This window comes from Artemia sp. Qi Xiang Cuo, chromosome 19 (assembly GCF_049724085.1).
Source record: "Artemia sp. Qi Xiang Cuo chromosome 19, ASM4972408v1, whole genome shotgun sequence".
Taxonomy (NCBI): Eukaryota; Metazoa; Arthropoda; class Branchiopoda; order Anostraca; family Artemiidae; genus Artemia; species Artemia sp. Qi Xiang Cuo.
This window is the reverse complement of record NC_142812.1, coordinates 6,018,278-6,044,668: the sequence shown is the minus strand read 5'-3', so window position 1 is coordinate 6,044,668 and position 26,391 is coordinate 6,018,278. Positions and strand designations below refer to the sequence as shown.

General features: G+C 34.5%; 1 protein-coding gene and 1 long non-coding RNA gene across 6 annotated transcripts in view; one reads left to right on the top strand and one right to left on the bottom strand.

Annotated features, from left to right (window-relative positions):
* The window catches only part of Sh (Potassium voltage-gated channel protein Shaker), a 338,900-nt gene that overhangs the window by 169,599 nt on the left and 142,910 nt on the right, over positions 1-26,391 (top strand). For all 5 annotated transcript variants that reach the window (XM_089105495.1, XM_089105496.1, XM_089105497.1 and 2 more), the window contains exon 4: positions 13,057-13,700. In XM_089105495.1, the coding sequence (XP_088961621.1) occupies positions 13,057-13,700 (644 nt within the window). The remainder of the gene's footprint in view (positions 1-13,056; positions 13,701-26,391) is intronic.
* Positions 1-26,391, bottom strand: part of LOC148940432 (uncharacterized) — a 79,285-nt gene that overhangs the window by 23,899 nt on the left and 28,995 nt on the right. The window lies entirely within an intron of this gene.

The window sequence follows — 26,391 nt, the reverse complement described above, 5'->3', positions numbered from 1 at the left end:
ATGTGTTCAATGTATAAAATGGTGGACCCACTCCCCCTCTCATTAAATGTATCCAAAGTTGAAATTAGTTTATTCACCAATTTTAAAATTTTTTCTAAAAATTCTTTTAGCCGTGGTTAGAAAGTGTGGTTGCATTTCTAAAATTTAAATAAAAAAATGTCTACAGAGGTTTCCTTTCTTAAGTTCACTTTTTGGTTTAATGACGATCGAAGTCCCCCTCGACCTCCCCATGGCTTAGGCTGACCACCGACCATGGCCTAAATTTGGTGACAATAACTCTTGATAACATTATAAGGGTAAGTAAAAATAATGTTCGCATTGTCCTCGGGAAGGCGATAATCTACCCGGTACGCTTTCACAGGATCTAGTGCGTATTCTCAAAATTAAAAATTAGGTGAGTCCAGGGGCATTATGATGTTTTCAAATCCTGACCCGATTTTGTCTGGACTCACTTTGCTAATTATAAAGTGGCCATTAAAAATGTCCCCGGAAAAATGAGCTACTGTTGTATTACTACTACTATCTATACTATTAAGTGGAATGGTGGAGGAGGGTGACAGGGAATTATTAATAACGCTATTTCCAGTCTGTTCAATCACATTGAAGGAATGGGGCATGAAATCTTCTTGTATGTATTCTAGGGTGCTTGGGGACAACTGGTTGATCCTGTCTGTATTGTCCTCTGGTGAAATTTCGTTATGAGAACTCAGTTCAGATTTAATTGTAGCATCACTTAAATGTTCACGCATAAAACTATCTGCCCACTCTGGGTCGTCGAGCATGTCAATATCTCTGGTTATGTCCTCCAGGCAAGCCATTTCCCCAAAACCATCATTAAGCAGCTTTCTTTGCCACTCCAAATCCTCTAGAACTAGTGTTAGTTCATCCCTGAACTCTGCTGGTGGTGACAGAATTTCTTCTGTAAATACACTTGCTTCATCACTCAATGGTGTCGCTGGTGGTGCTATATCTTTAATCTGTAGAAAAAAAAGTTTTTATTTTACATGTAGTTGACTTGGGCTAAATAAATGATTGTCAGAGAGAAGAACTTTTTTTTCTCCATCTATAACAACAATAAAAGTGCAATTAAAATATTGGTTGGTCCTTTTTAGAGCCCCCCCCCCCAACCCCTCCCGGGGGGGACCCCTTGGGAACCGGGAGTTTCCATCGAGGGAGGCGGTTTGTTGCCCGGTCGCTTTGGGGGTATCGGACTTCACAACACTGTTCAAATAGAACAGCCTCAAATTCTTTTCTCGAATGCATCTTTCAACGAAAATAATTGCTTGAAATGAATTGGCCCCAAAATAATGTTTCTTGACATCATTGTAAAGACATAATTGGAGATTATTTAGAAAAGCTTCTTATTGCAAAAAAACGTCCTGATACAAGTAAATCCCTACGTAAAATTCATAGCGGATGAAATAGCAATGGATTAATTTGATAAGAGCCAAGATTTGTGCAAAAGCTTAGCTAACTTTTACCAGTTTAAACAGTGGTTGCTAACTTTTAAATTTCAAATCGTTTTTTTTTTTTTTTCAAATAGTTAGTTTTTGTTTAAAAGGTATATTGGAATTATTGCATTAGAACTCATCTTGGTTAGAAGTTAAGAGGTATGGTTTTTTTTTGACGAAAGTTTTATCACAATTATAACACACTTTTCTTTTTTTATCAAACAATTTTTTTTTCGCGGCGCATCCCCGCGGCGCATCCTCGCGGCACATCCCCGCGGCGCATCCCTGCGGCGCTTTCCTGGCCTGCGGCGCATCCCTGCGGCGCTTCTCGGGCCCGCGGCGCATCATGCAGCGCCTCCCCTCACAGCTCTCCCCCCCCCCAACCCCTCCCGGGGAGGACCCTTGGGAATCGGGAGCTTCCTTCGAGGTAGGAGGATCGATAACCCTTCGAGTTGGGAGTATCGGACTTCACAACACTATTCAAAGAGAACAGTCTCAAATTCTTTCTCGAAAACCCCTAAGTATTGCAATGAAATGAGTTCGCCCCAACTAATGTTTCTTGACAACACTGTGAAGACATAATTGGAGATTACTAAAAAGCTTTTGCCTCTGTGCTAATACATATTATCGGAAATGCATATGCTGTCACAAGAAGCCAACTTAGAATTCAAATTATAGATATATATCGGATTAAAAATCAAATTTAGCTATGGGAGATTTGATAAGAAGCCGTTGCGCGAAAATGGACTAGCGAGATAATACAAGTTTAAAGAGTTCTTGCCAACTTTGAAATAGCAAATCGTTTTTGTTTTTTTTTGTTTTTCAAATATTTATTTTTTTTTTAAAAGGAACATTTGAATTATTTCATTATAATGAGTATTTGTTAGAAGTTAAAAGGTAAGGTTTTTTTTATATAAATTCGTTATAATTATTACTTTATACAACACAAATGTTTTTAATGAAAGCAAATGAAATAGTTTAGAAACAAATTCTAAATTTTACTCATCACAAGCAAAGCGCCTGAAAAACTTTACATTACGTTGGAAAATGTGAACGGAAAAAGTTATGTATATACTTACAAATTCTGACTTGTCTTCTACATCTGGACTGCTTGGAAAAACATTAATGGGGTCAAGCTCACAATTTCCAGTAGGATGAGCTGAGTCATTATGAAAAGCAGTCAATTCTCTGTTTATCGTACCTCCAACATGATTGGATCTAATCCTGGGGCTAGAGGGAACTGTAGCTATAAGTAGTTTACTTGTTGACCGGTAAACATTGTGTGTAATTATAAAGGTATATTTTATAACTGATGTTCTTGCAGCTTACAATAATACACCTTCGATATATATTTATTTCTTGTCATAAGTGTGGTTTTTTCACGTATCTTATTCATTGAAAAAAAAAGGCAAAATTTAGCATTTAAAAAAAATGAATTTTTAGTTTATAAAATAATTAATTTTATTTTATAAATATAAATTATTTTAAAAAACATATTGATTTCGAAATCAGGGGTTCTCAATTACATTTTTGAGCAACTGAATCTTAATTCGACAAAAACTGGGTTTGCCACTAAATTTTAAAAAACATTAACTGAGTTTTTTTTTCTGCTTTAAAAAAGCTGCAAGATGCTTATATTTATTCTAAACGGCTAAAAGGGGGAATAGTGACATGTTGGTCCTTGGGTAATAAGTTTTAATACCCCATGGAATATTCTACTTTAAACAGGCTTCAATATGTGTTTATTTTTTCATTAAAAAAATAGAGGGAGCTGGAATTTTTTTTTTTTAATTAAATAAATATTTATATTTTCATTTATTATCAAAAAAAAATAATCATTGTTACAAATTTAGATTTTTTAGAATGATTTTCAGCTCTTAAACTAAGGTAAGCAGCAGCATAGATTCTAAATTGTTTTGGTTCTTCTTCTAAAGACTAAAAGCATCATTAGGCTACTATGATCTAAAATATCACTGAAATACATTTTCCAGCAGTACATGGTAACGAACTATAAGTATAGTAACCGAAACTCTAGGTTAATAGTAACCGAAACTCTAAAAGGAAGCTTTTGTAACAATTAATACATTAAAAGAATCAACATTTTATTCTAACCCCAAATTACCGATTGAAAGCTAAGCCTTCTGCTTCAAAAAAGTTGCAAGATGCTTATCTTTCTGCTAAACAGCTGGCAGGGGAAATGGGACCATTTTGGTCTTTGGGTCATAAAGATTAAGAATCCACGGATTATTCTACTTTAAACAGGGTGCAATATGTGCCTATTTTTTTAATTAAAAAAATGGTTTTAAAATAGGGGGATATGGAATTTTTTTTTTTTTCAATTAAATAAATATTTATATTTTAAATTATTATAAAAAAAAAATAATCATTTTTAAAAATTTATATTTTTTATAATTATTTTAATACATTAAAAAAATGTAATCAGCATAGATTATAAATTGTTTTGGTTCTTCTTCTAAAGACTAAAAGCACCATTAGGCTACTATGATCTAAAATATCACTGAAATACTTTTTCCAGCAGTACATGGTAACGAACTATAAGTAAGGAACAAATCAGGTTAATAGTAACCGAAACTGTAAAAAGGAAGCTTTTGTAACAATTAATACATTAAAAGAATCAACATTTTATTCTTATCCCAAATTACCGATCGAAAGCTAAGCACTTTTTTCAAAAACATCCCTAAAATGACCCACTGATCTTGATAAAAATCGCACCGTAAATTTCAGCCTATAAGAGAACTATGTAGAGATTTCAGCTCCTAAACAATAGTACTCTAAGTGAATAAGCACCCTTAGTTCTATTGTAAAGAAAGAATATCTTCTTTAAATTAATGACAAGACAAATTCTGTTTATTATAATAATGAGACAATTTTACTCACTAGAGCTTGCTTAATATTATCCATTTTCTCTATGTAAATGTTCACAAAAAAAATGCAGTAGTGTTAAGTTGAATAAACTATTCAAAACTGTTGAAGAATCTAATTTGAAACCTGAATATATACAAAAAATAATTGCATAACAGCGAAACAAGACATGCTGGTTTTGGTTTATCACTAAAAAAGACATTGAACTTTGAAATTGCGTAAATCTCTTGGCAGAGAAAGATTTAATGACCAGTAGAATGGAATATCTATCAGAAAAAACCTGTTTGGTACGGGGGCCTTAGAATTCAATAGATGGTAAAAAAAAAAACATGTATTTACCTTGAACTAGAAATTGCGTAAATCTCTTTGAAAGGTGTAATGCCCCTGTAGAATAGGACTACCAGAAAAACCTGTTTGGTACGGAGGCCCCTTAGAATTCAAAAGATGGATACTACTAGTTTCTCAAGCTAGTAATCTTTGATGGGTAAGACCAAACTTACTAAAACATATATTTTTAAAATCAGCATAAAAATACAACTGTTTTGAAATATCTATTGGTTTCAATATTCCGTAACTCGTAACGCGGTACTAAACCTGATAAAACGTATCAATCTAAAATCAGCATAAAAATCCGATTCTTTTGATGTATCTATTGACATCAAAATTCCGTTTTTAGAGTTTCGGTTACTATTGATCCAAGTCACTTCTTACTTACAGTTCAATACCACAAACTGTTTGAAAGGCTTGGAAGTATAAGACGATATCATCATTGTAATAATTATGGTCCAAAACCCTTAACTGGAGGCTTGCAAGAACCCCTCCCGTATGTTCCTCCTCCAAGCCCCCTTTATAACCCACGCAATTAAGGTACAAAACCCAATATATCAAATCAGATTATTAGAGGCGGGGTTCTGTTAGTACAGCGTTGGACTTTAAATTAAAGTGTCTTTGGTTCGATTCCTACTTTTTTTTAATCACGGTTTTTTCCCCTTCTATATGATCATTTTCAGATAATTTCACTGTTTTTATAAATCAGATGCACTCATTTTTTAAAGCATGTCCCGGAAAGGTATTTTTTTAATCATTTTGATTCAAAAGGGAATAGAGGTCATTCAGTTCATGGTTTGCAACGACATTCTTAGTTGATCACTAAATCCATACGTAGATCACTAAATCCGTATGGCGTAATCTTGTCAAAATTCTGTATGTGTGTGTGGGGGGGGGGGTTTAAAATATGGAGCTAATTTTCCCAAACCAAGTAAAAATGACAGAGAAAATCGAGCCATATAGTAAAATAAAAGGTAAAGATGTACTAAAGAAAGCTGACCTATTTCAGTGGATGCTTGAATTATGCAGGCTTATCTTTGTTTTGAAAACATTTTTGGAGAAACTAAATTTCATCTGGGGGGGGACTGGGGTCTGGGGGAAAACTGTGATCTGGGAGAGGCAGTTCCTCCCTCTGTCCTATAAAAAATTACGCTCCTGACCCCAATCCCTTGCCACTTAGTGGTTGGAGAAGTGTAGCCATGTGGTTCTGGAACCACAGAAAGTTGTAATTAAAAGAAAGATTACTTATTGTTTTACTTACTTATTCAAATTATTTACTTGACAATTCAGCTGTAATATCTCTCCATACGCAAGATTGTGCATCCAAACCAGTTCTGTATGAGAATTCAGGTAATTCTTTCCAGAATTTTTGAAATGAAAACAAACTTAGTTTATAATACCATTTATCTTACCTATCCAAGAATGATCCTTTTTTTTTTAATTTCGATTCATTTGTAAGTAATGAATAGCTTATCTATTTAGGGACAGGTCAAATAACTCCCTAAGCATAAAGGCACATTTCTGTTGAGCTAGAAAAATTTCCCACGAGCATGTCGATGTGCTAACCTGTCCGCTTAGTTAAACTTGTGTGTCAAAGCTACTCGCATGGAGCTACTTTATTAAGTGCTACTAAATCTAATTTTTTAAACAAAGAACTAAAGGTCTATTTCTTATTAAAAAAAAAATACAAAAAGAAATGAAACTTTTTCTTCCTAAATAGGAGGTGATTAGAAATCATATAAGACACTAAGTTTTGAACTGAAACTAAGGAACAACATTAAAAACTAAAACGAACAGAATTTATTCCGTAAAACAAAAAAGGTCATGGCAGTGTTGTTTCTAAACTAAATTTTTATCGAAAACGAGCAGAAATTAATTTAAAAAAAAAAAGTTTTTTCGAGGGAAGTAAAGAGCGAAGTTGAAACTTAACACGAACAAAAATTGTTTCTTCACAGCTTATTTTACATATATCAATAAAATTAGTGCAAATAAATCAACTGGTGGCATTTCTCTATGCTTGTAGGATTACAGAAAACTAGCGCTTTGCTAAAAACACAAAATAATATACGAGTTTTGGTACGGTGAAAATTAACATAAAAGGGCCCTTTTAACAGTATAAAAGTAAAGCAGTTTCATATTGTTGCATTATTTATTTATCTTTACGTTTAATTTGGAATCACTTCTGCACAATAAGCTCAGTTCAATTATTGACTGTCATTTTGTATCTGACAAAGACATTTCATGATTATTTTGTTGACAGGCTCGAAGTGAAGGATTCTTATTAACATTAAGACTGCAGACTCGCTTTAAAACTTGTACCACAACTTGAAATTCTCCGTTTTATAGAGTGAAATAACTGGATCTCCAGAGTCCATATTATGGTTGATATGTTCTTCATTAAGAGTAATATTAAGTGAGACCAAGATGTTACCCGATAAATCAATCTATTATTTCTTTGCTGTTTAATGACTTTAAACTTATTATTTTTATGCCTAAGTTTTTAAAATAATTTTGATTGAATACTGAAAGTTACTGATATCACAGCTCCTGTAAGAGTACAAAAAGCGTTATAGATTAGTTTGGGTGGCCGGTGTTTACCCCCCCCCCCCCGGGGATTACTCCCCCTCCTCTCCCCCGTGGAAAATACCCCCGGAAATTTGGGCTATAGATTTGCACATTAGGGGGGGGGGGGTAAAGCATAGCGGGTCTGCATGCAAAATGTGTTTGGTACAATTATTCTGCTAGATAATAGATAGATAGATAATAAGTGTATTTTAAAGCCAAATATACGGCCATGAACACAGTCAAATAACATAAATGAAAGGCACAAATAACATAAACTTTGATCAGCGATCATCATAAAAAACTTAAATGAAACACTTCATTAACCTAATAATAGTTGGGGGATGGCAGGCCCCCAACTGTATCTCCTAATCCCTGTACGTTTTAAGGTTCGAACTTGTGATTGAATCTCTTTAACTCTTTAGAAAAAGTACTTTTTTTCAAATAATTTCTCCACGTTTTTGTACAGTTTATTACTTATTATTGCTTGACTAACTGTTATCTGATCGTGTCAGGAATTAAAGTTGGGGGATTCTTTTGAAGATTCTTTTGTTAAGGCTTTTAATTCCTGAATACTCAAATCAAATGCACAGTAAGATTTTCTTTTTTCAATTTTTCTTCGAGCATGTGGGTATACGGCATGTTATTAAAGCAGTGGAGACTTACTTGTAAGCTGAAGGCCGATTGCGATATTCTTCTGGAGACGCCTGTTGAGCCGAAGGATTTAATAGATTGGATTTAAAAAAAAAGAAACTGAGTTTCTTTTTTAAACTTTAAATTTAAGAGATACTACTTTAAATTCAATATATAAAAATTTACTCTGACGGGGAATCGAACTCGGGTCTTCCGCATACCAGACAGGAATAGTGACCACTGTACCATCAGAAACTCTTGTTAAATTATTTTTAGTCTCTGCAGTCTATTTTCGACGCAAGCAAATACAAAGTAAAATGTTCGTTTTTCGACAAAAAAACTTCTGGGAAAGAGCTGGAATTTTTGGAAGCTTGCAGTCGATTTTGTCAGGTTAAGAGGACTATTTTGATCTAATTTATTAATGAAATACTATGCTTTTAGGATTTTCAAAAATTAACATGGGCTCTTATGGAACAACAATGTTTTTAGCATCTATAAATTTGGGGAAAATTTTTTACACTCTGAAAATGTCAAAAGACCCTAACAGATTGAATTCCACTTTGGATAAGTCCTCACTCCCTCGGATCCAGTGTCACTGTAACCTCAAGGCGTGCCAGATAAAGAAAAATAACCTGAGATTTGGTTTTTGGACAACAGAGTAGGAGTGATCGGATTGAGCGAAAATTTTGAGGATAAGCTCCCATGCCCTAGGAAAGCTTATCCTCTAAATTTCAGCCAACGTTAAAGGGGGGCTGTGGTAGGAGGGTCGAAACGTCCGGCCCACTGTCCCCCATGAAGATAAAGTCGGAGGGGGGTGAAATTTTGCATGTTTCTTAGTTTGAGCTTAGGCTACAAAATGCGATTACCGCCGTCTCTCTACGACCGCTAGGACCGGAAATCGCTTAACATAGTGGTGGGTCGCCTCTTTAGAGAGGCACAAGTGTGCCTCCTTGATGTAATAATTTCAGTTCGTTTTAAGGTTTCATGTTGCTCCTCACTTTCAGTTGAAAAATTTGTTTATTTTATTTAATTACTTACAGACAGTATTTGTTAATGGGAAACATAACTTTTATAAAGAAATGTAAAGAGCCTCATTTAACCAAAAATGAGCAGAAATAAAGTCAAATAATCTTCAAAGTAAAAACTATGGAGTGTAAAAGAAAAATTTTTTTTAAAAATATAAAATATTCTTTATATGAAAAAGACCATGTCAATAAAAAATGAGCGCAAATTAATATAAAAAAACCTTTTTCCACAAAACATCTTTGTCAAAGAATAGTGAACAGCCTCGTTAAGCCAAAAATAAGTAGAAATAAATTCAAATAATTTTCCAAGCGTAAAACTACCACGTATCACCATTAATAAATGATGTAAACCCAAAACGAACAGAAAATACAATAAATAACCTATTCAAACTAAAAATAGCAACAATTATCATGAGTAGGGCTGAAAACCTCCACACCTCCTCAGGACCAGAACATGATTTGCACTTTACTGAAAACAAAATACATTTTAAATGTTTTCACTTTTTTTTTACTTTAGCAAATAAAGAAGTAAGTATTAAGACTAAGGAATAGATATCAGAATATGTTAATCAAACTGACAATATACGTTTTTTTTTGTTTTTTTTAAGTAAAGTGCAAATTATTTTCTGGTCTAAAGAAAACATGGGTGTTATCAGCCTTTTAATTTTTGCTCCTTTACTGCTTTTACTTTTTGCTTGTTTTGAGTTTGACTAGGCTATGTATTGTAATTTTTGTTAGTTTTGGGTTTCATTTATTTGTTAATGCTGATTTGTGGTAGTTTTACACTTAGAAGATAAGAAAAACAAACTCGTAGAATTTGACAACGCTTTTGTCCGTAAGAACTTAAACAATTTAGAATTTGTTGTTTCCCAGAGCCAACTATCCTTTTAAAGGATAGCCAAACCTTCGTAAACTTTTTGATGGCCATATGTTTTAGCTTAATTTTGATGATTGTTTGCCTATGTTTTTTTTTCTTCTTCAATCTTTTTTTTTAATTTGGCACCTGCTACTGCCAAAAATTGCAGAAGTTCATATCTTTCGACACAAAGTCTTTTCGGCACAAATGGATTTGTGTTTTTTTCTAAGTTTTTAAGATACTTCTGGTATGTAAGTTCCTCTTTTTCTCGTTCCTTAGCACTTTTCAACAAAACTAAAAAAAAACTCAAATAAAAGTTTCAAATTTAGAAACCTTATTTTCCACAGGGGAGGGAGGGTATTTTCCGCAGGGGTATTTCCCAAGGAGGGGGTATTTTCCACGGCGGTTATAATCCGTGGGGAGGGGTCATTTTCCGCGGGGGGATTTCCCGGGTGGGGGTTTTTTCCGGGGGGTTTTACACCCCCTCCCCATCCCATTCACTATATTCATTTATGTTATTTTACTGTATTCATGGCCATATATTTGGCTTTGAAATACACTAATTTATCTATATATGTGCCAAACACATTTTGCATGCAGTACTATACTTTACCCCCCCCTTCCAAATGTACAAATCTAAAGCCCAAATTTATTTCTAAAGTAACGAAGAAACTAACAAAAAAACAGTGTGTTCTCGAATTTTACACAGCGTAAACTTGAGTGAGTGAGGCATAATACACAAGTACTAAAATTCCTTCTCCCTACGGAAATTTAAATAATAAAACTCGAATAAAATTCTCAAATTGGGAAAGCCTTATATTCCACAGGGGGTATTTTCGTGGGGGGTAGGGGTATTTAATGGGGGGGGGTGGGGGGGGGTAAATGCCTGTCGTGGGTATTATGTGGGGGGTGGTATTTTCCGGGGGATTTTACGCGGGGAGGATTTGTCGCGGGGGGTATTTTCCGCGGGGCTATTTTCCGGGGGGTAATCGCCGGGGGGGGGGTAAAGGCCTAGAACCACTAGTTTGTTGTTGTGAGGCTACGTATTTACTTTGACTCCTAAATCAAAATTCTTGTTTATTATAGCCTACTTGGCTTTTGTGTTTTCAGTAAAGCGCTAGTTTTCTGTAATCCTGCAAACATAGGGAAATATCACCAGTTGATTTAATTGCACTAGTTTTATTGATATATGATAGATAGGCTGTGAAGTAATAATTTTTGATCGTTTTAAGTTTCAATTTCGTTCTTTAATTCCCTCGGAAAAACTTTGTTTTTTAAATTAATTTTTCCAGACAAGGGTAGTCATGAACGTTAATATCCGTTGTCTCTAGTCTTAGTTTATTTGAAGAGGGTCTGTTCAATAGTCATTTAAAGATCTAGGGCTCTTGTTGAATAAGAAAGGGATTACATTGTAGGAACAGAAGCGTGCAGTGCTGTAGGGGAAAAGATACCCTCTAAATTAGAAGATGAGCGTCAATTTTTGACAATTACACTTTTTTTGGAAAGCAAATATGCTAAATGAGATTTTTCCTAAACCATTGTTCTATTTTATGCTCTGATTTCAAGAGTCAAGTTTGAGGCTGCGGTAGCTCTCCTCACATTTAGGGTAACCCTGAAAAAGGTATTAAGAACAGACAGAAATTAAATAATTAAATTGAGTTTCTTCAAATGAAAGTAAAGAGCAACATCAGATATTCCGTATAAGAGGGAGACTGTCCCATCCTCAACCCCAGGTATTTACGCCAAATTTTGAATTTTTGTTCTTTTTACTTTAAGAAGCACTTCTTAAGCATAAGTGTGCTCATAAATGCTTCCGATATAGCATTATAAAACTTTAGTAGAAGCAGCGAGGAGTTGAGCAGGGAGGAGTCCTTCTCATATAAATATTAGTTCCTGCTCGTTTCAAGTTTCAACGTTGCTCTTGACTTTATTTGAAAAAAACTTATTTCCTTTATCTAATATTAGACATGGCTGACACGACCCATGCACATAGAAGACCTTTTTTCTGTTCGTTTTTTTTCTGAAAAAGAGACAACATTTAACAGGAAAATATCCAATTGAAATTGCTCAATTTAATAATGTTTCAATTTAATAAATACCCTTATTCTCCATGACCACACTGCCTTTTCTTTGACGAAATCAATAAGAATTCCAAATAGGGACGGTCCTTTTATTAGACAGTGAAACGAAAATACAAAACAAAGACTCTAAATATTTCGATGACACAGTCGGTCATCATCATCAGTAGAGTTACTAGCTTATCAACATTAAAACAAACTGCTTTTATATGCAGTATATGGGGATGACATATAAACTGTTTTTAAACAGCTGTTTAAAAACAGTATATGGGGATAGCTGTTTTTAAACAGCTTTTATATGGGGATGACATACCAACTTCAGAATCAGCAACATTTCATTTGCTATTAGAAGAATAAAATGATAAATTTAGCACCTGTAAATTCAGCATTATTTCAGTTTTAATTAGAAGAATATTTAACGCAGTATTACCAGACTCAAGAACAGTTAGTGAACTTTCTAAGTCAATGGACCGGTAACCTGCTTTGACCTGCAATTTCGAAGAAACTTGTACCACCTTTACTCAACGCAGTATTAAAAAATTCAAGAACAGTTAGTGACCTTTTTAAGTCAATAGACCGGTAACTTGCTTTGACCCGGAAGTGATTATTTTGTTTAGTATAAAAGCAGTTTGTTTTAATTATGATACGTTAGTAACTCTACTGATGATGATGACCGACTGCGTCATCGAAATATTGAGTCTTTGTTTTGTATTTTCGTTTCACTGTCTAATAAAAGGACCTATCCCTATTTAGAATTATTATTGATTTCGTAATAAATACCCAATTTACTGAACCTCTTCCATTTTTCCTTTCCCTCCTACAACCCAACGAAACAAAAATTTTGTGCTCGTGCGGGCAGTCCTACTAAGGGTATATTAAAACAAGATACTATACCCTTCTTTAGCAGCCATCTATTCTAGCATTTTGACAAGCTAGACAAGCCTTCTATATGCCCTAAAGCTATTTCTAAGTTAGCTCTTGTCCAAGCTTCTCCCATACTTTTGAAAACGAGAGGGTGGACAGGCTTCACCTTAGTCCTCCTTCAGACAAAGCTCTGAAGGAGTATGTGTAATATAATTTCAAGACATATAGTATCTCTGAAGTACTGCCATTGTCTCCGAGATACAGTGCTGGTGAGTTTTTGTCAACGAAATCTATAATGCTTGTGCAGTAGCCTACATATATTTAGCCGCTAAATTATTATTTTTTCACTTACTTCCCTTACAAATGTCTTATTCCAGGGAAGACGAAGGTTTCATCAAGGAAGAAGAGAGACCTCTTCCAGATAACGAATTTATGCGAAAGATGTGGCTGCTATTTGAATACCCAGAAAGTAGTCAAGGTGCTAGAATTGTAGCAATTATATCTGTAGTCGTGATTCTTCTCTCAATTGTTGTGTTCTGCCTAGAAACACTGCCAGAATTTAAACACTATAAAGTGTACAACACAACTATGAACGGGACAAAGATAGAGGAAGACGAAGTCCCTGACATCACAGACCCATTCTTTCTAATAGAAACAATATGTATAGTCTGGTTCACCTTTGAATTAATTATGCGATTTGCCACATGTCCAAATAAATTTAATTTTTTCAAAGATGTTATGAACACTATTGATTTAATCGCTATCATTCCGTATTTTATTACACTCGCCACTGTTGTAGCAGAAGAAGAAGAATCTTTTCACATACCAAAAGCGCCAGTTGGTCCTAGGGAAAGTAGTACGAACCAGGCAATGTCGTTAGCCATCCTTCGAGTGATTAGACTTGTGCGCGTGTTTAGGATATTTAAATTGTCACGACATTCAAAAGGATTACAAATTCTAGGAAGAACGCTGAAAGCATCGATGAGAGAGCTGGGCCTCCTGATTTTCTTCTTGTTCATAGGTAAGCTACAATACAATTTCCTTAATTTCTAGTGGCATTCTAATATATTGCAGTACAAATTCCAGAACTAAGCCACGGGGCCTATAGGCAACTTGCTTAAACTTGGCTTGCGGAAACCTTAAGCTATGTGAATTTTGTCAAGTACCATTAGTAACTTTAAGTAAAATACTTCGATAACTAGAGGAGCAACTATAGCTCCTTATTCTATTCATATTCATAACTAGGGCAAAGAGGAGCTCAAAATTAGGTTCTACCTGGCCTGGCCTTTTAATTTAATTAGGTTCTACCTGGCCTGGCCTTTTAATTTAATTAGGTTCTACCTGGCCTGGCCTTTTAATTTAATTAGGTTCTACCTGGCCTGGCCTTTTAATTTAATTAGGTTCTACCTGGCCTGGCCTTTTAATTTAATTAGGTTCTACCTGGCCTGGCCTTTTAATTTAATTAGGTTCTACCTGGCCTGGCCTTTTAATTTAATTAGGTTCTACCTGGCCTGGCCTTTTAATTTTATTATGTTCTACCTGGCCTGGCCTTTTAATTTAATTAGGTTCTACCTGGCCTGGCATTTTAATTTTAGGTTCTACCTGGCCTACTTTTATGGTGTTTTAATTCATAGAAATGCAGCAGCGTTAATGTTATAGCTTGCAGCCAGATTTCTTAATCTAAGGCCTGAAGCAGGTGGGTCAGATCTGGTCTAAGACGTGATCGAACTTGGCTTGTGAAAACCATCAAACATTAATATTTTCAAGTATCGCGATTATCTCAAACTGTAAGCTCATTGATATGTCGACATACGACATATCAACGTTTTTTTTTATATGACCAATATTTATGCTGCAGAGGGTCTGCTCTTTAGAACAACTACAACAGGGTTAAGAATTATAATAGGCAATGAACGATTTCGAGAGCCTAACCTTGGCTACCGTAAAGTGGGCTGAACTCACATCCCTTATTACTGAGGGAACATAAGTAACTCGTGCACAAAAGTCGTCACAAGAAGGGTTCAAAACCGCAAGGAATAAAGGAGACATCTCTCCACCAAGAATTTTCATTAGACACAACTAAAGAACATAGAAGGAAAAAACGAACTGTTTGACTTTTATTTCAGCTCGCTTTCAATCTTTTCCGGTAAACGTTATATAAAATATCTTGCTTCTCCCGTATTTACGCATTAAACGATGTCAATGAATTTAGTCTATAATTTGTATTTGAGTTGAATTTTTTTTTTTTTTTTTAGGAATTATCACTTATAAATAGAACTATCCTCAAGTCAAATCCTCCGTTAGGCGCACACCAATTCATTACCAGCAAAAAACAGTGATTTGGAGAAACGCACCATGAAACGAGTAGCCTACTGCTATGCCTGTAATATCAAAGGAGAATTTGGAAAGGCACGCACCTTTGGAGAAACGATTTGGAGAAACGCACCATGAAACGAGTACTCCTATGCCTGTAATATCAGAGGAGAATTTGGAAAGGCACGCACCTTTGGAGAAACGATTTGGAGAAACGCACCATGAAACGGGTACTCCTATGCCTGTAATATTAGAGGAGAATTTGGAAAGGCAAGCACCTTTGGAGAAACGATTTGGAGAAGCGCACCGTGAAACGAGTACTCCTATGCCTGTAATATCAGAGGAGAATTTTTTCCTATGTCAATTGAGAGGTCATTAGACTTGATGAAACCGTGGTAACATAACTGGATTCTCCGCAAGAAAATGATAATAGTAAATGTGTTCAAGAATCGAAACAGGAAGAGTTGGGCCCAAACGCCCCTACCGGCCTCTCAAGATAGTTACAATTTGCTCAATATTTTTTAAAACTTGCGATTAATTTTTTTTTGTTCTCCTTCTCCCCCCGAAATAAGATCCAGTGTGTAAGACTGAGTTTAGATCCTTTTCCACGGGAGCACGAGAAAGTAACCATTTTTATTCTCGGGGTGTCACTCCTTTTTGTTCTTTAAAAACTAATTTTGAGAGTTTTTTTTGTGTAGAAGTTGCCACTCATATACTTTAAATCACAACTTCTCAACCTGTTGCTCCCAGCCCATCAAGAGAGTGCAATCCCTTATAAAAGTGTTTTCAATCTTTAAAAAAAGAAAAATTTAGGTACGGCATAGCGTCTGCATTACGCCCCCTCTTAAGCGCAGATGATGAATGTAGTGACTAAAGAAGCTTCCTTGGTAAAAATGAAACTCTTGAGAAAATATCTCAAGAAAATATATCTATAAATAAAGAAAATATCTAATATAATATAAATAAAGATAATATCTCTTTCTGCAACCAAGCATTGAACCTTACATTTAAACTTGAACTGCTTGGGCATTGATGTGTGGACAGACGTCTAGGACTAGATATTTGAGTCTAAGTAGACACGCATGTGAACACATGCGTGTGAACACATACTCTTCATCATATTTCTTCGTTATTCATTTTTGGGTTCGACGAACTTTGTCTTGTTTGTTTTTGTTCTTATATCCCCTGGTAAAACCCCGTGCCCATCCCTAATCCTGTTTACTTTTACTATTTGTTTTCTTTTATGTTGCTTTTTGTTCAGTCATCAGCCTTTTCATTTCAACCCGTTTCCATTTTCGAGTGATTTCAAACTGTTCCTAGTAATTCTCATTAATTTGTTTTTGCGATAAAGTTTTACTACCAGGATGAACTGAAATAAAAGTTACCATTCCTGAATCAGTATTAAATGACAATTTTTTCCTTATTAAAAAAAAAGGTTTTAAAACTTTTTGTCACTTTGGGCTGGGGCTTGATTTTTATTATCCGCCCCTATGGGGAAACCATCATCGTCCCCCTAATATCCCTACTGTGAAATCTATTGGATAATTATAATTTTACCTAACCTGCTTTATCGTTTGAAATGAATTTTAAGCTCGGAAACTGTACCCAAAATCCATAAATTACTGATATGTTTCAGGAACCTCAGTTGCATCTAAAATTAACGGAATAAAAACAACATATCTTCGAGAATGTTCTTGAAAGTTTTAATGAAAGTTATCAACCCTTTCATATGTTATTTTTCCAGTATTCCATTGAAACCCTGAGGCCAATTTGGCCAAATTTATACAATAAACATTGAAGACAAAAAGTAATTAAAAATATATAAATTCCTGATCTGGTCGAAGCTGTTATGTTCAAGTGTATAAAATCTACTTTTAAAACTTCACATAAAGGCAATAACGTAAGAAAATTTGTAGAGTTTGACATAAGAAAATACACATGTCTGAGAGCCCTGGAGCAGAGGTCTTAAGCTTTTATGTAAGCCACAAAAGTGTGGTATATATTACTCTCGAGAGGGATGGTCCCTACAAAGAGCTTATCTTTTGTTTTTTTTTCTTTTTTCTTGGGTAGATTATATTAATCTGCAGTCGTCGAGCGCAACAGGGGAGAATCTGAAACAAAGATTCATAGCTTTTAATTTCAGTTTATTTCAATTACATTTGTATTATGATTCAGTTTTAATCTCGCGTAGGCTATTTGAGATAAAAAAAAAAGAAGTTAATTTACTGTTTGTCAATGAACTCTATAGACTTGGTCCAATTGGTATTTTTCCAAACCTCTTTTGTACCAATCTTCTTGTAGACAAAATGTTTTTGGCTTTTAAATAATTGCTATCCTACAAGAAAATATTCTACCTCCATTTAGCTTTCTTCCATTTTTTTAGGCTTAATAGGTAACTAATTATTTAATTATTGGCATCTCTTCTTTCTCACGTGCAATGTGCATTTGACTTGATTCTGGAATAAGTTCAAAATAGCTGCACTGGCAGAAACATAATGAATAGTGTTTCGCTAAAAATAAGGTGTAGTAAACTTCAGAATGCAAAGAAAAACAAAAATATGCCAACCTTTTTTAAAGTTCTTTTTGATCAATAGTTGTGGACTATTTTTAATCTGACACAATAAATGTTGATCTTAAATATATAAACATATAATATATATATATATATATATATATATATATATATATATATATATATATATATATATATATATATATATATATATATATATATATATATATATATATATATATATATATATATATATATATATCTATATATATCCTCTACAGAAAACCGTTAATTTTTTTGTATGGGTGTCAAGCTGTGCAAGAAGTTTCATGAGGGGGAAGGTAATAAGAAGTTAAATGTTACTGTTGTCTGACATTATAAGTTTTGAGTTCAGTTGTAAATATCATTTATGGAACGCCGCTGAATTATTCTAGAGCTCTAGGCGTGCTAAACCCCTTTGGCCAATCTTGATAAGCATAGTGTCTTTTGATTTTAGTTCAAAATCCATTTTTGTTTTCCTCGAGAGTTTCAACGGTATAGCCGCAACTGCTCTGCGTTTCTGCATATGTCGTTTTGGAAACCCTGAAGCACTTAGTATCTATGAATTTAGATCAATACACCGCTTATGCGGGGCTCCCACGGCGTCAATAAAGTTAATAAGGCTGTCTATATAGTTAATATACCGTTTTCCTCGCACTTTGTTGACTTCATTACTGTAAGACAAAAATTGAATTTTGTTTAACTTTTTCAAGAAAGTCCGCAAAGTTTAACCAATAGCAGAAGACGTATGAAAAATTTAAAATAAACAACATACAAATAGTGTCTACAAATATAATAGTGTATATTTGTTTAAATATTTTGCTTGGTAAAAGAAACAAAAGTATATTTTCATATATTATTAAAAGGAAAATGTACTTAGAAAAATGGTTTTCTCAGCTCCATGTCTGAATATTTCAGTTACTTTCTATGAAAAGTTGCTGTAAAGTCAAAAAGGTGAAATCCTTGTGTGAGTGGGACAAACTTTATGGTTCGAACCTTGTGAAAAACCTTATTAACTTAATTGACACCGTGGGAGTCCCGTATTAACATTCTCCAAAAGTTTTCCCTTAAAACTAGTATCCGCTCCTGACATGTGCAGCTAAACTCTTTAGACGACCTGGGTGCATCTTTTAATTTTTTCCAATATGCGCCACAACATCATCTAATAGTTTTCATTTAATACTATTAGTCGTTCCTTACATACTACAGATACGCCCTTTCTAAAACCTTGATGCACGTAATTCCTTTTGATTAAGTGTAACATCCCCCTCAGTTTTTCCTGAAATTTTCAAGTTGATAACCTAAGCCATTCCAGGGGCATTACTGATACACCATTTTGACAGCCTTGCTACACTTAGTGTTCTTTCATTTATTTTCCCACCACATTTTCTGAAAATTTCAAGTATATACCCATCACCGTTCCTGAGATATTGCAATGCGCCAGTTTGACGACCTAGGTGCACATAGTGTCATTGGATTTCGTTCAACGCCACTTTTCCCTGATAATTTCAACTTTATACGCTTAGAAGTTCCTGAGATGTATAAGATACGTCCTTTTAGAAACCAAGAATCACATATTACGTTTTGATTTATCTCAATATACCCTGAAAGTCCTATTTTAATACCCTCAGCTGTTGTTGAACCAATACATGCGCATGTTTTTGACAACATGGATTCACACAAGGTCTTTTTATTTAGTTCAACATCAGTTTCAGGTTCATTTATTTTCCAATCATATATACATAACATACTATGTGTCACAATATCTGACAGAGAGACAATTGTAGAGGCATATTTCTCAACATCCTCTCAGCACGTCCAGAAATTGCAATCTAAGACCCATACCCATTCCTGATATATAGCAGATGCGCCCTTTTGCTCACTTGGATACATATAGTGCCTTTGTTTTAGTTCAAAGTCCCTTCAACATTCCCAATAAGTTTGAAGTTAATTCCCTCAGTTGTGCCCAAGGTATTGTCTATACGCCTATTTGATTACCTGAATAAACGTAGTACTTTTTGATTTACTCCACCATTTTCTAAATATTCCTGACAGTTTAGACTTATTGCCCTTGGTTGTTAGTATAGTCCATCTATTGAATTCCAAGGCCCCCGTACCAAACAGGTTTTTCTGGTAGGTAAACAGGTCATTACACCTTTGCCGAGAGGAACGAGTATAACTTGATTGGTGATTAGGATTTGAATAAAAGGAATAGTTTTCTTTACAATTCATATTAGTAAGAGAATTGAATTCAAAGAGAATAGTTTTTATTAGCAAGGATATTAGTGGAGAAAAAAAAATGAGTGGTGCATTTACACTATTGGAGATTAATAATGGAACCGACAGCAGCAGCAGCAACGATAAACGAGTACCTAATGTAGCTGTGGAAATAACTGCTGGTTGTAGACTATGTCTTGAATGGGACACTATGTATGCTAGATATGTGATATCATTAAGCAAATTTAAACAGGAGGATAAGCTGTGTTTTGCTGGAAAAGTAAATATTCTCCATATAAATAAACTTCGGTCAGCATTAGATGTCCTATCGAAATATATTGATGAGAACAAAATGCATCAGTGAATATTATTATTGTAATTATGATCAATAAAAATGTTTCTAAATCAAGGGTATTTTTTCTTTCTATAGTAGACTAGCGTATATTTTCTAGAGTATAAAAAAGAGATTCTGTTCAGTCTGAAGTTTGTTGTGAGAGAATTAGGACTCTAAAAAATGGATAGATTCGAGAAAGATCGAATCATGAGGAATCTAGTTCTTATGGAAGAACGTTTAATTCTAGACAATGATTTTCTAGAGTTGTCTATTCAAAGGAAGATATTTTCTCGGGGAATGCTTGTCGATATAATGAAAACTGATTCTCCATCATTAGACTATTGTATGAAGCTTCTACATCGTGTTCCAAATTTATTTACACAATTTATTTATATATTGATCACGACAAGACAAAATTATTTTGTTGATATGATTTTACAAACTAGTTTTTAGAAATTTATTACCTTTTTTCATAATAAAGTTAGTTCCAAATTTTTATTTAATCCTCTCTCTCTCTCAGACAATTTTTTTTTTTGTTGCTATCTAAGTTTCATTGTGGCAGTAAGAGTGTTGAAAAAGGGCAAAATGTTCCAGTCAGGTCCGCTATGCATGTACTCACGTGGCAGTCGGTCATCATGTGAGAAGTACAAAAGGATTGATAATTATGATGAAAAGTTTATATTATGTAACACGTGTAAATTGAATATAGTATCTGCTGTGTACCTAAAAGGTTGTAATTTCTGTCTTGATGAGGTGTGTGACTCTCATCCTAGAGGTCACCTATGCTTCAATTGTTATTATGATAAATGTAAGCAGTGGGAGAGTACATATCCCGGTATGATTGGAAAGAATCCTCACTGTGATTTTAGTTTACAGCTACGACATCAGTATCGTCTTTGTTTGATACTGTTCTGGGAGGAGGACCCGTGTCAACAATTCAACTGTTGGAACAACAAAAGTATATTGTTTATAAGTCATCATTGTGAAGACAATGGGTGTTATGATTATAATCCCCCTGATTTTTATTGGGCAGTGACGGAATGTGATTCGACACATGAGAACACTCTTTGTGAAATTTCTTCAAATAGGCAAATTGAAACCTGTGAATTCTATAGAATGAATGAGACTAGTATCATTGACTATACAAAGAGATATGACAAGAGTGAAGTCACACTCCACTGTGGAAAATGTGACCCTGACATTGCACTACATCAGGATCAGTACACAGTGAATTCAGATAATCTACCTGCAATAATTGTTGTCGACAAATACCTAGTAGTATCGGATGAAATCTAAAGAGTAGAAAAGTCATTTTATCCTGTATATAGTTACTTTTATTAATAAAAAATTTAAAATACATCTTTAGAACATTTTATTATTAGGGCACTAAAATCCATATTAAATACGCTTGTAAGTATATTATCCAATAGAAAGTCATTCAATCGAGATACGTCAAAGTAGATTTTAAAAAACTGCTTTTTGGTGTAGTCACTATATCTGAATATGAAAAAAAGTAGTTCCTGAAGGCCGATTGTATTAGTCGTTAAATACTTTACTCTTCGTTTATTTTGATTAATAGTTTTCCCTCCGATTTCAATATAGTTGCTTATGTAAGTTGTTTTGAATTTATATGAGAAACCAAGATGATAAAACACAACAATTTTAGTTGTTGTTTGAACGATGTATAGACACTGAATGGTCGTCAAAGTCGATGGACTGCTATTAACAATGATGAGGGTATTTTTAACACTAGAAATTTTTTAAACGAAGTCCGAGGGTAAGTAATAGGACTTGTACTGAGACATATTTGGATCCATAATAAATGCGTTGATTTTTTGATTTGTGTTTATGGTGGTAGGTCTAGTAGAAGACTGCCGTCAGGCATGATTTCCCAATAGGTTTAAAGTTGACTCAGTGATAGTAGTATGATACTCTCAGTCAGACCAGTGGCATATGTACACTCTAAACGTACATTCCCAGTTCTTACTATGGTTTTATATGGCATGCCTGACAAATCCAATACAATAACCCCGTGATTTTTTGAAAACGTTGTATCGGTTATTCAATTTTCAAATAATTGAGAGTCATGATCTAGGTATTGTATGTTGAACTTGTCCAGAGTTCTGTCGGATTTTTTGTCAAAAGATAGAATGTACAGTGAAATACCATTTGCTTTACACAGACGACTATATATAACAAAAAAATTAAAATTGGGTGGAGAGTCAGTCCAGGATCCAACGAAACTTCCGCTATTCACAAAGGCCAAGCTGATTTCGATGTGATTCCTCCATTGATAAATGATGAATCGCTATAGCTACGAGAGTTAGTGGCACTGTGATGCTGATTGGTGATCCTATCGGGGACAAGAAGTTTAATGTTGTTACCATTGGCTCTTAGCTTTTCCACCGCCAATGCAACAGAGCTCATAACTTGTTGTTTTCGGACGTGGAGAATTGCCGATGTGATAATAATATTTGCATCGGGTGCTGCAGGAAGTGTTTTTCTCAAAATGAAATTCGATGGGGCCATCTGTAACTTTATGTCAATCTTGACATTGGGGGGTAGCCATTGGGATATATTGAATATCTCATGATTTAATTTTACAACTAGTTGATATTCCTGGGTGGCTGCAGTAGTCAACCCACCGTCAGTATCAACACCTGTTCGATATTCATAGCCTAATGATTCTCCTCTCAACTCCTTGTATGCCTTTAGCGTCATCATCATAAATTGTATGTAGCTTGCATAGTTGGATAAATTATTGCTAGGGCTCACCAATGTTCCATTAATAAATACATTAATTTGTTTGAATAGGTTGTGTAGAAAACAGTTTTCTTTGGAGAGACTATCACCGGCCTTCGGAGGTGCATTATCTTACTTTTTCTTCACAGCAACATTTAAATAACTAAATGTTGTTGACAAACCAATGAAATATTCTTCATTGTAAAATATTTTAAAGTGTTTATTTTCATAGAGAGGTTGTTGAGGGTGAACTTGTTCATAGTAGCCATACTTGACACTGATCTCAATATTGTCAGAATTGAATAGAGTCACTGGGGACCTGAGTGATAAATTTTATTCATTGCTGGGTAGATAAGTCATCTTAAGAGACGAAATCCTTCTTTGATCCAACACTCTTTTTAGTCTTATTCTTCTGCTGCTGCTGCGGATTGGTCTTTGTGGTTTTATGTCTCAAATACATTGTTGATGTCATTTGATTCCTGCCTTTGTGGAGACTGATAAGTGAATTACGCAAAATCATCCTTTTCAATTCCTCCCCATTTCTTCTAGATTTTAATTGTTCACCAACGACTCTTGCTGAAGATCTAATATTGTCTTTAACACTCTCCTTGAAATTCTTGCCCGACCCCCAGTCCTGTAGTTTGGAGGCAGCGAAATTTGATGCAGCAGGTCCGAGATATTTTCTGGCAAGGGGTAGTGCAGAACTAAATAGCCTAGCAAACCAGCTACCAAGACCGTAGCCAGACATTCTAATATGCCCCTTGTAGTAGTCAAATCCATGGACTATTTGACGTTGACTCAAAGCATCAACATAACAGTCAATATCAGGACAAACCAATGGTGTTATTATAGCGTTTATTTCTTAGACTATTATACCGTCGCTGTAATTTTAAAAGTCTCAAAAATTGCAATTAAAAAAAGCCAAGCCGTTTTTAATTTCTATTGGATCACCTAATTAAGTTCTTAGTGTTTAATGAACGAGCTAAAGATAGAAAGTGTTTGAGTAACTATACTGACGATGGGGTATATTGTAGTGGTGACCGTGTTCTTGATTGGTTTTTCGGTCTAAAACTCATATGAGGGCAAATTTTGAATTACCCTCCCAAAACGTTTCCACAAATGAAGAGTAGAAAAATATAAATGTCTTAGTGAAGAAGCTAGGTGAACAGTCTTAATAGATTCACTGCTTACGCACATTGATATTTTCCCTCTTAACTTTACGGTTTTTAAAACAAAGAAACTCACGTAAAGTTTATTTGATGAAATTTCTTTCATCTTGATTCTAGGTTGTCACATACAGTTTTCTTTGTTCTGTCGAGTAATTGAATGTGAAACTTCCTTTTTTTCAAGCTGCCATTTTTTGTTGATGACTAGACACATTTCATTCATGGTATTTTAGTCACTGTAGAGGATTTTGGAAAAAGTACATTGATTAGAGTCAAAAGTTTACAGTGGAACCTAATCGCTAAATTAAAACGGTCGTATTTTTATTTAATATTTAAAGTCCTGTCTCAAAGTATCATGGTTATATTAGTGAATACATTTTACAATGGACCCATCATATGCACCGTCAAATTTGATGGAGGGGGAGATTTTTGTCAAGAAATCACTTGTCCCATTAAAGTCAGTGTAGAGAGGATCGGAAACGTTGGACATGAAAGTTACATAGAAATCATTGGGCATTGTCAATATCTTCAACACCACTCCAAGAATCAAAATCAGAGTTGTATCCTAGACAGCTAACAAGCAATTCTTTTTTACCCATGTGAATATGGCCCTTTAATTGCTTGTAAATTGTGGTGCTTTAACGGGAATTTTTAACATTGTTTAATTCATAGTCATAAAAGCCACAGAAAATATCCTCATATTTGGTATCACGCAGGCAATAAGTTATGGGTTTAGTGTCTAGGACTTTTGCCACGTTAAAAAGTCCAGTGGACCACAAGTAAGTCCCCTTTTCAAAAACATTAGTTTTTCTATTAATTTTAACCGTATAATGAACCTTGAATTTAATTTTCTTCTTGTTGGCTGTTCATTCAATGGGCTATTGTTTAAGAAAGGTGTCAATTGTATTATGATCCGAATTATTAACTTCTACTGTTTTAGAGTTGGCTAATGATCAATGATGTCTTCGATTATAAATCAAGATAATTTTTTCCATACCGTGAATAAAAGCCGGTGTATTTTTCAATGCAAAATCTCTTAATATCAATATTAGACTAGTTAAGATCAATCGCTCGGCCAGTGATGCTGGAATAGGACTCTACGCCTTATAGATTATTTTGATTTAGGTTTCTCGTACTGTTGCAACATTAGAATTGAAAAACTCACTACCACCATCTATTTGAATTTTTTTATATGACTCCTGTTCGAGACTACTTTCAATGAACCGAGAACTTTCAACACCTCTTCTTGATCACAATGGACTAGAATATGCAAAGAGACTAAAAACAGTGATTGCAAGCAGAATGTACTTGAACGGTGTATTGTGGCGTCTTTGAATCTTATCTAGAGTCAAGAGATCTGGTTGCATTATATCCAATGGGTAAAAGGCTTTAGTTTTTCGATATTGATTGGAACGAAGTCTTTGATTTCTATGCAAAGTGTAATTTGACTCATTTTGTAGATAGTCTTGTAAAATTTTAATGCAAACACTTATGACTTTGGAAAGAGTTTAGGGGGAACTGAAACTCCCCACTCCGCCAATATTTTCATGAGCACCTTTCAGAACTTCAGCCATTATGAACTTAAATACGTTGTGTAATGTCCACGACCCTGGTGTATACGGGCTGCTGCCGGTGCGGATGATGGGGACCTTGAGGGGATACGCCTTCACTTTTGTATTGCTATTAGTTGTGTGCTATTATTTTCCAATATTGATTTAAAATCTTCTTCTTCTTCAAATTAATCTTTTAATTTTGATGATGCACGGTAATTTAATTTTTTTAGAATTTGTCAATTGCAAATAATACTTCTGTGTAAGTTTAATTTATTTATAAATCTTTATCTACGATTGTCAAATTATAATATTCCTTTACTATTTTTAAAATTGTCATAAAATAAATCAATTATAATATAGCTAGTGCCTTTAATTATAATCCTTTACCCGTTACATTCAACTTGAATTTGATAGCTTTAAAATAGAAATATTAGGAGTTGTGTTAAGTTTTCTACAAAGTATATTGGCCTTATATTCACAAATTTAAATAAAAATTAAAACAATTACACCGTATTTAGTTTTACTCCAGCAGCAGCAGTAGACTTTTGACGATATGATTATCATTTGGGATCAGCAGCAGCAGTGGGCTGCGATCAATAGTGTTTGCCCACTCGGTGAAGTGCATCTTCAATTAAAATAAGTTTTTATCATCATCAATAGTTTCAATGTAGAGAACTTGACTCAGATTGTCATCAAAGTGTTCGACGGGTGAGAGAACGAGCTTTATTGGAGTCACTTTATAAGGTTTTGCCATTCTCTAGAGAAAACTGTTTACAAGTCATGCGACTATTGGCAGTAAAAGTGTGAAAAAGCTACCGCCCGCCTGAAAAAGTCAT